A 12,421-nucleotide genomic window follows, 5' to 3' on the forward strand; every position below is an offset into this window, starting at 1 on the left:
CATCTTCCCCTGGATCTATGCCCTGCTTGCTACTATCATTTTTTTTTATATTTCCTTTTTTGTTATTTTAAGAATTTGTAAATTCCTAAGTTTTCAGTTCTTGTTTCTTATATTGGTCTTTTTTTTTCTTGCAATTTTTTGGTAATGTTTTATAAATATATAATTAGAATAATAAGTGTAACAAACTTTTGTAAGTAGACAGTAGCAGATAATTTATGGCATAATGCTTCATAATATATTTACAGGCACTACGGTTATATGCTTTTCTGAGTAACAGTTCAAAATACCAAACTCTTAACAATACTAGCCAGTATATAAAAAAAGTATATAATTGTATAGATGATCACACAGTTTGGAAATCTAGTATTATTTCAACAGAATTTACTGTCAAATAAAAAAGTGAATATTTTGCCTTTTTTGTATTATTAATGTAGTTAATCTCAAAATTCTTCTTCTATTAATTTGTATTTTGGTAGTTCATATTTAAAATCCATAATTGATGTATATAATGTAAACCATTTGTTTATGAATGATAACTATTAAGCATTTTTAAGAAGCAGATTTGGTGTAGTACATATAAGTCAACAACTATTGCTGAATCCTTAATGTATTGATATTGCAAGTCTGTTTGAGTAACTGTATACAAGGAACAAGAACTTAGTTTATAAACCTTATTTATAATAGGAATGTAAAACAAGCTTAAAGTAACTTAGATTTGATTTTATATAATGCATGGAAAACATTATATTTTGACAATGACATATCGTAGTAGTGTAAAATTATTCAATAATTTCAAAAAGCATTCCTTCCTACCTTTATTGTTTGTAGTATTGTTACCACAAACATATAATAACTTGTTTTTTTTTTAAGATTAATGTGCAGTCATTGTTAAATGTATATATACATATAAATTCTTGGCTCTCTTTGCATTTCACACTTTTTGTACTAGAATATACTTGTGTACAAAATAATATTCATTTTATATGCCAATAATAAGTTTATTTTTCTAACAAGTGAAAATGGCATGTGTGGTATAATTTAGTCATACAGTGAAGACATACACCTAAAGTACTTACATCCTTGGTCACCTAAAGGTTGCTGTGCACATTATGCTCACCACATTGTGGCTTGCTATTTTGATATAGCTGTGTTTATATAAAATTGTAAAATCAATACTGAGAAAGTGCATTACTTATGTTAACCTATAGCTATATGTTATCTGATTATCCACTGTTCTATGTAGTTTTTACATAATTCATAATTAATTTCAGGAAGTAATATTTATTTTCATCAATAAACATTCACCAGTTTTAGTTATTATCATTGGAAATACATAGAATGCTATCAGTTGTATTTTAACTTGTTACAGGCTTTTTCGTACCTTGCATATATGGTATATTTTCATATAAGGTACCTAATTTGAGCTACAGATTTTCGAATAAAATGTGGCTTTGACCAAAAGCATTAATTTGGAAGTTTTGAGATTTAGGAAAAACAAAGAAGAGGTGAAAGTATATTTTTTTGTTTCTTTGACCATTCTTCTTATTTTGAAAGTGTTTGTGTGTTAAATTTATATTTGTTTGAAAGCTGTAGGAAGTTTTTTTGAGAATACATCTGTAAAGCATATTAAGGCTTGGTTAATATGGTAAGTGATGGCAAAATATTTTGATGTCTCAAAATCTTGTTTACTGAATATTTGTTTATCCTATTCAGACAATGTACCTAAATAAATTGGCTAACTGGCTACTTAATTATTTCGAATTGCAGTTATGACAAGCTTTAAAACATTATTACCATTATCAGTAATCATAAAACGTATTTCCATTATTTAATTTATTCAAGATGAATATGGGATTACTGCATATTTTAATAACTAAAATAATGACCATGTGGTCATCTCAACATTAGCAGTTCACTAATTGGAATTGCTCAGATTATCTTTTACTTTTTGTAATTCAAAACTTCTGAACACCAGAAGATATACTTATTATATTAAACAAAAGGAATTAAAAATTATTTTAAAATAAAAACTAGCTGAAAATAGGAACATTAAAAATGGTGGATTAACTGCATAGAATTTTATATAGTATTGTACTGATCCACTTTGAAGACCATCCTCTTTGGCAGATGCTTATGTAATGACTATTCTGGACTATTTTTCAGAAACTTGCATACCATTAACAACAGGAGTTAAAGTAGTGCAAAGTGATATAAAATAGCTTGAGCTTTATCTAAGCACATTGTTTTTGGAAGGTGTCAATCTGATTGGCCAAACAGCAGTTTTATTGGAAAAGCAAACAAGTATCTGATTATTCAGAAATTGTGGAAAATTGGAAAGACTTGCAGGACATAAATACAAATATTATGCCATGTGCTCATTAAGCAAAAGATATAGGAAGAAGAAGTGACAACTTTTTCAGTTTAAAAAGAAAAAGTAACATTGAAGAAGTGGTTGATCTGTCAAAACATCATGTTTTATGTATATAAACTTATGAGTGTCAAATCTGGTATGTGGGTGTAAATGATAATTATACAACTATAATTTATATGCATTTCTCTTATGTATGTAAACTTGTAAGTTTCCTGTCTGGTATGTGGGTATAATAGAAAGCTTACAGTTGTATTTACTAGAGTTTAAAGTCTTATCCAGTCATTTTAATCATTAATAAATTATGACTAATGTTTTATAGTGACCTTTAAGACCTGTATTGATTTAACCATTATGTTGAACAAATAGAATGTATTCAAAGTTAAATGCTATATGGGAAGCATATAGTGGCAGTAAGTAATAGAGTATTGACATCAAAATTGAAACTCTGAAGATTTAAAGAACCAATCATTACCAACCACTGATTCAGGATCTTGAATATTGTATCAAAATATTTTTATGTAAAGCCAAAAGTTAGCAGGAGATATTGACATAAAGCTGCTACAAGATGTAATTAAATGTTTTTAAATACTGGAATTGCAGAATACCATTACAAGTTAATAGTTCAAGGTTAACAGATAAATATATACATATATTAATAATGTGAAAGCTTCATTATCCAATAATATCTACAGAATTGTGATGCATGGTCATAACCATTTCTATTACAACCTGAAAACCAATAAATCTTGTTGATGAAAATAACCAAATTAATCAAATATTTGTTAGTGGGGTTGCAATTAAAATGTTATTTTCTTTTAGGACCCTCATCCAGATCTAACTTGAACCTCAATTTGAATGCTGCCAATGTTCCTAAACGTGCTCGAAAACAGGTGGCTGTAGTCGTGACAGGAGAAACAGCTGATTCTATTGCTCCTTTGGAAAAGCAGGGGTAAGTAGAGTTACTGATTATGCAGTAGAATCTTTGTTTTTTAAACAGATAAACAAAAATGTGATTTGTTTTCAAGTGATGCATATAAAGTATCAAAGAAATGCATAGTGTAGAAGATGTATGAACAAATATTGAGGTATCTTGCATTTTTTCATAAAAGTGATACACAATATGACAGTCATTTTAAAATATGGAACCATATTAGCATTACTTCTTGTTAGCCATAACAACCATTTTAAAAAATGACAACTCTTGATGTGTAGATGTTTGTCTTCTACAGTAATTTGACCATTATTTATCTGATGAAATGTTTTGTTTCTTAGTAGTGGATTACGGTAGAACTTTAAAAATACTGTCACATTTTCTTGAGTTAGAAATATAACCTTGTTAATTTGTATGGGATTTCAATTATTAACTGATAATATTGTAACATTTTATAATATCATGCAAATACACACCTGTATTAAAGAAAATTGGTTTTATTAGAGCTAAGAATTTTATTCATTTGTTTATTTTACTGTATTAATGCTCAGTAATTTTGTACATATAGTGTTCTTTGGTAGATTAAGAATTTTTCAGTGTTTAGTAGTTTAGCTGCTAGACCCACTTCAGCAGTATGTCATGAAATACCATTGTACAACTACAGAAATGAAATAAAAACCATATAACACAAGCATATTTGAAAGGTGGAACTTTCTTGACAAAGAGGTTTGTATATCACTAGCCTTGAGGCAACTCCTAACTAGTTTCATGTAATTTTACATAAACTGTATCACTGCATGATGACATCATCATGGGACAAAAACCCTACACTAATTCCCCCCACACACACACATCATACACACATGTATTAGCACTTGTGAATCTTTATCCTTTCTTTCTTGGCATTGTAGAGCACAGATGTGTTGAAATTTCTCCTCTGTGTTCACTTTATTGAGATCTGCTTTGTTAACAAAACTGTGATTTTTCTTTGGGTTTCATTTAAAAAATTGGGTTTCTTTACAATTTTTGTCATGAATTGTACGTTGACAGTGAGTCTTAGTTACCCCTGAGTATGGGGAAATTGTTATGCTTAGGTGTTATTTCTGCTGTAGCCTTTGAAAGTTCATAAGCTGTCAGGACCATTGCATCAAGCCATGACACTTCATATCGTCTGCCTTGGCTCTACATGTGCTGACTGCAAGACTGCTTGAGGTACATTTTAGGTATATATGTATCTATATTGAACTTATTGTTCAATCCAGATTGTGCCTATTCCATGGACTGTTATTAGAAAAACCAACACTGGAGGTGTTTTTTCCTGCTTCTCTGGCTTGCACTTGCTGGCTTTTGCAAATAAGGTTTCACAATCATCCATTACATCGTCTCAATTAAAGACCTTTCTGGACTTTTGGGATCTGGGTGTCTTCTCTGAGTCTCCCCAGTATAAATTTTCCAAACATATCCTTCAACAAGAGCACAGGAGATTCTTGCCACATCCCAGGTTCATAGTGTTGGAGTAGTAGACCTTGGAAAATCCTCACCAATTACTAGGACAAGAAAGGTGTACCAATATGGAGAGAAGCATGGCAATAGTGAAACTGCTGGTGTAGCACCTCATATGTAATCAGATAAATCTTTCATGTCACGCATGCTCTCATCCTATATTGAGTGATTACCTCTATTCAACTGATAAGATTTTATGAGTTAGTCTATCTGCAGGAGGACACTGTATTATGAAGCATTAATCCATATATATAGTGAGTGCATATCTCCTGCAGATGGTCTATCCCTTAAACTCTGATCAGTTGAGTAGAGGTGAGCACTCACTGTACAAAACTATAAAATATTTATATCTCACATGTCTTCTTCCTACTGCCACTGTGTTCAGTAGGATCAAGCTGACCACACTCAATATTAGTCTTTGATACATAACAAATGCCCTTTTCTGCAGCTGGTCTCAGTCCCATAGAGTCTGAGTGTAGTCGAAGTGAGCACCCCATATACGCCTATAATTTATATCTCGCATACCCTTCTCTTGTAGCTGCTGTTGGACCCATAGAGACTGAAAGTCGAGTTATGCAAGTATTGACATTAAAGTGCTGTTTTCTAACAGCAGGAGTCAGTCTCATAAGGTTGACAGCAGAGTTGAGGTAAGCTCTCCTCCCAAAGCTGAATTTGATGTATCAAGTTTGATGGTAGGGTAGAGCACGTAAGGTACAGTACACATATTGGCATTGTTACAGTTCTGCCTGTCCATTTAACATAAATTGGCTTTTATGGTTTTTCCTTTTGATGTGCAAGTGAAGAGTACACCCTCGATGATGAAAGATGCAGTCTTTCACAAATGTGCCTCAGGCCTCTGGTATCTCAACCTGTGGGCATCACCTGGCCTCTTTATAGAGGTGCTTTAGTCTTTTAATTATATCAATCTGTGATTCTAGTTAATCTGTGTAAAGAGATAAGTTATTGTATCTGAAGCTAACTTTTTCCTTTCCTGAAAATGTATTTCTGATAAAAAAAAAAAAAAACTCACTTCTGTACATATTCCCACTTCTGATGCACATTTTCTTACCTGCCTTGCCAAAGAATGAAGATTCGTGTGTGTAAATGCATAGAGATAATTAGTACACATGGAGGTGTTTTCACTTTTTTCATGTGAGAAAATCACCATACAGTGGCCCAATTCATGTAGAATTAGGTGAAAGTTGCCTCAAGTTTAGTGCCATGCAAAATCTGGAAGATGCTAATCTGTGTTAAAGGTGAGTGTCTATCAGATGTGCCTTATCAGGTAAGGAAAATGTTAACTTCAAGCTATAGCATAGTTTATCAACCCAGCTAAATATATGATGTAAAATGCTGTCCAAATGATATTTCCATAAAGGAATAACGGTTTATATGTACACATACATATATCTGTACATAGGGGAAACTGGAAGAACCCTACACACAAGGTTAAGAGAACATGTTGACTCTTTTCATAAATAACAACATTAAAAAAGTGCATTTATAGATCACTTTATCATGGATAAGTAAGTAACACTTAACTTGAAACAACCATTCTCCATACAAATCCTTGCCAAGTAAGTACACAGACAGAGAATTCAAAGAAGCTCTTTCATCAAACAACAATGGCCACAGATGAGTTGGAACAAAAGATGGCTTCTTTAGTTTTAATTATATTAGTATTGTTTTCTATCTTTTTGTTATTTCAGTCTGTAACCTTTGGTTTATTACAGGTAGTACTTAATTATTTCATTAATATTTTTCTTTTCAACAGTAAGGTTACTAAAAATGTCAAATGCATGTTATGGATTCAATCAAAATTTATTCTTCAAACTCTTTGATGCCCTGTACTGTCAGTCATGGCTTGTGTTTTAGTAGAATGCTTCTGAAGAAACTGTAAAACAAAATGTTGAGCATCCAAGTAAAGAAAAAGAACAATTTGGTGTTATAAGATTGTTTATTTCTAGTATTAATATGACATGTTAGACTTTGTTCACCTGTGGCCTTTTACCTCATGTTTCTTGGGTTCTTAATATTCTTTACTTTGATTTTCTGTTCATTATCCAAATTTAACTTTCCTACTCTATGTTTATTTGTGGATGGCAATTAAAGAAGAATGAGATATCTATGTTGTACTTCATTTTTCTTCTTTTATTCTCATCTCTTTTGTGTACATGCCAAAAGAAACTAGGTTGATGACTGATCTTAGAGCTTTTCCATTTCTTTTATTATCTACATATTCTTACTGTCTCTGTGGAACCTGTAAGTATCTTATAAAAGTTAATTTATTACACTTTTTGTATGATAAACAGAATTTTGGAGACAGTTGTTTGCCCTTTTTTTTTATGTGGCTATTCCTTTAAATTGTATTATTTAATATAACATCAGTGGGGTCTTGCCCCTTCATGGAGACTATCAACAGCCATGTTGTCTGCTGAAGTTTCTTTTACTGTTCTAGATTACTTTTAATTGTGGTTCATTTCTGAGTTTCTCATTCTAGGTTTCCCATTTCTTAAACCTCTTCTGAATCTGTATCATTTTGGTGATGCTCTCTCCAATACTAGGGTGGCATGTTAAGGAACTGCCATCTATAATGTCTGTGGTCTTCTCATATACCCCATTTTTACATTGTTCTGTCAAAAGATTTGGGCTCTTCCTTATGATTATTAGGAGTGCCTACTATTTTAACACACCTACTGTATTTTATTACTTATGGACACTTTAACTGTAGTAAAAGGGTAAAAAATTGATTTCATAGCTTTTATTTGCTGCAATTTCTCCTTTCTTTTCTTTTTTTAGTTACATTCACACCATGTCTTTCTCTGAGCTGATATTTCAGGCAGTTCCAATGCTTTGATCATTCTGTGTGTGATACATTCACAACAGAAGTGAATGGTTTGAGCCTTTTTCTTAATTCTGATGCATTGGACTAGATCAGTTGATCCTTTTTGTCCAGTTCCTATTACCCCATGCTCATAATGGATTCTTCTTCTTTTTTGAGTAAACACTTCACGATGACATCTGTCAACTATTCTTAACTATTTCCAGGGTTTCTAGGATTGTGACTCATTTTCATTGCAAAATAAACAACAAGGGTATGATAATTGAATATATGGATAAGCTGTACTGCTAGCAGTTTGTTCAGTTAGGCTTCATGTATGAACTTTAACCTGTGCATTGCCTAACAGATCTGTTCACAAGTCGAGGAGTTCTGAGACTGTTAATTTTTTTTATTGTTACATAAAAATTTGTATAAATGTGAACATGTGTATATTTATTAATATAGATAGGATTCTTACATGTGGCATATACTTCTGTGTTTATCCTATACACAATTTTACCTTTTATGTAGGAACTTCATAACTGATTACTGCCCTTTAAAAGCAGATAGAGGGGGCCATTAGTGGCTAAGGGTACCTCAGTAGATACTTTTTCCACCTCTGTGGGTGTCCTGTTATGGCATTTGAGGTATAAGAAGTAGGACTATTGTTGTCACTGGATGTCTCAGATCCAACCAATATTCCTGTTCTTTTCTGTTTGTGTTTGTATCTTTGTTCCCTTTGCATTGTCCTCAAGATTTGAACTCATCTCTCAAGACCTTTTAAGTCTCTCTCCAGTTCTTCCTAAGTAACCACTAATTTGGACAGTTGTGTGATTCATTGGTCATTTTTATATAAATGAAGATTTACTACTGCTTGTGGAAAATATCCTTTCATAAAACATGTCTGGGCTCCTCCCTCCAGGAACCTTCTATTGCAAAATCAGGACATAGTATTCTCCCTACCTATTTATGTCACCACCTGTGTCCCATTGTTGATTCTTGATTCTTCACATTAAGCATACCATTATTCCTAACAAAACTGATTATTCTCTCTGAATTAAAGGGCATTAATGGACAAAGAGGTTCTTTTGATATGAAGATTACCTTCTTTCTGAGTGCACTTTACGTTTAGTCTTTCTTTAAGGCTGATCCACTTTACTTGTTCTCCATTATATTAATTTCTGCAAATTATTTTTTCTTCTAGATTCTGCTCTGACTGTAACTACATATTTTTTTTTCATGTATGCTATTGTCTTCCTGTCATACAGCATATTAATTATTTATGTTCTTGATTTATTTTTATTTTAATTGGCTTCCATCTCATTTATAATACAGTATTTCAGTATTTTAGAAGTAAGTATATTCAATTTGATTTTTATCTTTTGAGAATTAAAATGAATTTCATACAGTAACTTATCTTGTGACTACATATTGTGAGAAATCAGAGTTTATGTAAGATCATCTAATGTTTGTGCAGTAAGTTGTGTGGAAGGTGGGAAAATGGAGAATTATGGGTAGGTAACACATTCTGCAGTTTCATAATAATATACTGAATTTTTTAGTCGTGTATCTTGTTGAAAACACGAGTTTAAATTCAAGGAAAACTTTCAGTATGTAGAGATAATTATCTGTTTTAAATTCATTAAACTCTAAAAATGTACAATTTAATACTGTTTGTTGAAGTATTATATTTTATGTTTACTACCAATGTAATGAGACTGACAACTAAAGACAACCAACAAGTTTAGCATTTTCTTTTTATCCTATCGTTAATCCTGAACAGAAAAAAACTTGCAGTTGTTACAAATAATTGACATGAAAAAACTTGTACAAAACAAGGACCAGTTTTAAGGTTTATACAAATTTGAATCTATAATTCACCAACATCAAAGAAAAAGATGCATATGTTTTTGTGTCACAGTTTATATGTTCACCTGTTACTTCTCATTCATAAATTCTGACAAGGTCTTCTTGATTAGTTAATCAATAAGCTGAACAAGTTTTCTTTGTGTTAGTTACTTCTAAGTTAAAAGTAAAAACAGGATTGGTAGTTTTACAGGGTCTAATAATTAGGATGTTTATTTACTAATGAAAATTAGAGTTAGGTAATTAGTACAAAACCTATATGATTTGTGTCTTGGAGATCCATTAATAAGTGATGATTATTTTCATTCCGATAAAGTGAACCCTGTATATTACTATATTTATAACAAATTAACTAGCTGTGTATTAGGCTACCACTAATCCTTTTATACACTCAATTTCAAGTTAAATATTGTTCTTATTTCATTAACTTCCATCTAATATAATTTACAGATTAGACATAAAATAACTTGAACATTTTAGTTTTATCCTTTCAGTGTTTGGGAAATATTTTGTTTGTTTGTTTTGAATATTGCACAAAGCTACTAGAGGGCTATCTGTGCTAATTGTCCCTAATATAGCAGTGTAAGACTATAGGGAAGGCAACTACTTATCACCATCCACCACCAACTTTTGGGCTACTCTTTTACCAAGGAATAGTGGGATTGACTGTCACATTATAACATCCCCACAACTGAAAGGGCAAGCATGTCTGGTGTGACAGGGATTTGAACTCGTGACCCTCAGATTACGAGTCGAGTGCTTTAACCTCCTGGCCATGCCGGACCTTGAGAAATGTTGATTTTCAATATCAGAGTAAATACATTGATTCAACATGCTATTTAGATTTGTTGTTCAAGATTAAACTTAAATCCCAATATTCAGTTGTTTTTCTTTCGTTGCTGTTGCATCTAACATGCAACACTTGATGTAAAGTAACTTGCATTTTCCAAAAGTTTACTAGATATTCACAACAGTTATCATATATGGGTTATTATTACATATACATAAGACTGGGTATTAATATTAGTTACTTGTCTGATTTATATTGAATTGTTAAATAATCAAATGCTTTACAAAGGAATAAGTGATTGTTACTTAAAAACAATATTTAATAAATGTATGTTTCATTGGACTATTTTTGTGCAGTATGTAGAATGATTTGCACATGTAAGTAAATCTGTAACCCATATTATAGAACATAGCTTTTAGAATGGTGTTAGAATTAGATTTTAACTGACACTGTAAATAGTAATTTAGTGTCAGCCATTTAGCTCCATGTTGTGATACGTGTCATATTTCACAACTAAATGAAGTAAAGAAAAGTGTTCATTCAAAATAATATTTATATCAGTTTTCTGTTTTAAATGATGTTGAAATTCAATAACCTTGGAGCTTTCTAAAGGTGGACCTTCTTTCTTTATGAAAACAAAGGAAGATCTACTTTGTGAAAGCATTTTATTTGCTTAGGTTGTATTGGTTCTTGTGTTGTTTCTATTCTTTTTATCTTTGTTTTTTTAATATTGTGAATCCTATATTAAGTTTTACTATTTAACAGTATTTGATGTAATGTCTTGTATAATTTCTTTTTAAACAATTTGAAGGTTAGGAAATGAGTATAGATAAAATTAAAATATATAGGATTAAAATTTTTTTATATATTTTTATTAATGATACATAAAATATTTTAGGAGGAAGTAACATTATGTATTTATTATTTATCAGATGGTACCATGGCTGTATAAGCAGGTTAGAAGCTGAAAAGGTGTTAAAAGTCCTCAAAGAAGGAAGTTATTTAGTCCGTAAAAGTGAAAGCTCAAAGCAAGGCTTTTCGCTGTCTCTAAGGTAAGAAAACTTTTCTATAGATTTTTGAATTGACTTGTAAGATAAAAGCTCTACAAAGAACTTGTACATATATTTTCATGCTCTAGTGATACACTTGTAAGAAAACAAAAAGTCACGTTTTTTTGTTAATCTTAACGACTTTACTAGAATGTTATTTGGTGAAAATTCCATATTGTACTCTGTAGAAAACGTTTTGCATGTTTAACAAGAGAAATGTAAAAATAATAATACACAAGTTATGCAAATGTATTGTCTTTCATTTAACCCTGTAGCCCTGTTGTAGAACACTCATGTGAAATTGAGGTTTCATACATATAATCTCAACATGCAACAAACCAAAGGGATCGACTGTGTATTTTTGTACTGTTAGAATAACACTTAATTAATATTTCTACCTTAAAAAAATCTGTCAGAGTTGTATGCAAGTTTTACAAGTTATTTGTTGAATGATTCAGCTTGTTCCAATTAAAACTTTCTTGCTCTGTTGACAGCTATATTAACTGTGATTCTGAGTGTCCTTGACGCTATACATTGGCCTCTCAATGGCACAGCAGTATGTTGGTGGATTTATGACACTAGAAACTGGGTTTCGATAGCTATGGTGGGCAGAGCACAGATAGCCTATTGTGTTCCTTTGTGCTTGATTATAAACAGACAAACACTATACACAATACTTTATCCAAACCTTTCCAGTCTCTTAACTTCACAGGGGATCTGTATCTGTTGACATTCCATCCACCAGCCAAAATTTCTTGTTGGCAGTTGTGTTTTGTTTGCTCCATTCATGAATTCTGTACTTAGTGTTAACCCTGAGGTTAACTCTTTGGTTAATGCTGAAAATTGTACAGCATCTTTAAATTTTTGGAGGCTTTGTTCACACACTATAATTTCCATTATAACATGCTTTATGTAAAGAGGCAAAGTCATTCTTGGACCACATGTTTTCATATACTTTCCCTGGACCCTACATTGTATATTGACGTTTTTTTCCAAAATCATAAGCACAAAAGTATTGGTTCTGCATTGACAGATGTATACTAGAATTAGATTGCTGTGAATCCAGTTTTGTTTGTATTTTGTTTCTCAT

The 12,421-nt window shown here is 31.5% G+C and overlaps 1 protein-coding gene across 2 annotated transcripts in view; it reads left to right on the forward strand.

Moving 5' to 3' along the window:
* The window catches only part of LOC143240390 (uncharacterized), a 46,400-nt gene that overhangs the window by 27,050 nt on the left and 6,929 nt on the right, over nt 1-12,421 (forward strand). For both annotated transcript variants that reach the window (XM_076482726.1, XM_076482723.1), the window contains exons 5-6: nt 3,191-3,320; nt 11,215-11,334. In XM_076482726.1, the coding sequence (XP_076338841.1) occupies nt 3,191-3,320; nt 11,215-11,334 (250 nt within the window). The remainder of the gene's footprint in view (nt 1-3,190; nt 3,321-11,214; nt 11,335-12,421) is intronic.

Source organism: Tachypleus tridentatus, chromosome 13 (assembly GCF_004210375.1).
Source record: "Tachypleus tridentatus isolate NWPU-2018 chromosome 13, ASM421037v1, whole genome shotgun sequence".
Taxonomy (NCBI): Eukaryota; Metazoa; Arthropoda; class Merostomata; order Xiphosura; family Limulidae; genus Tachypleus; species Tachypleus tridentatus.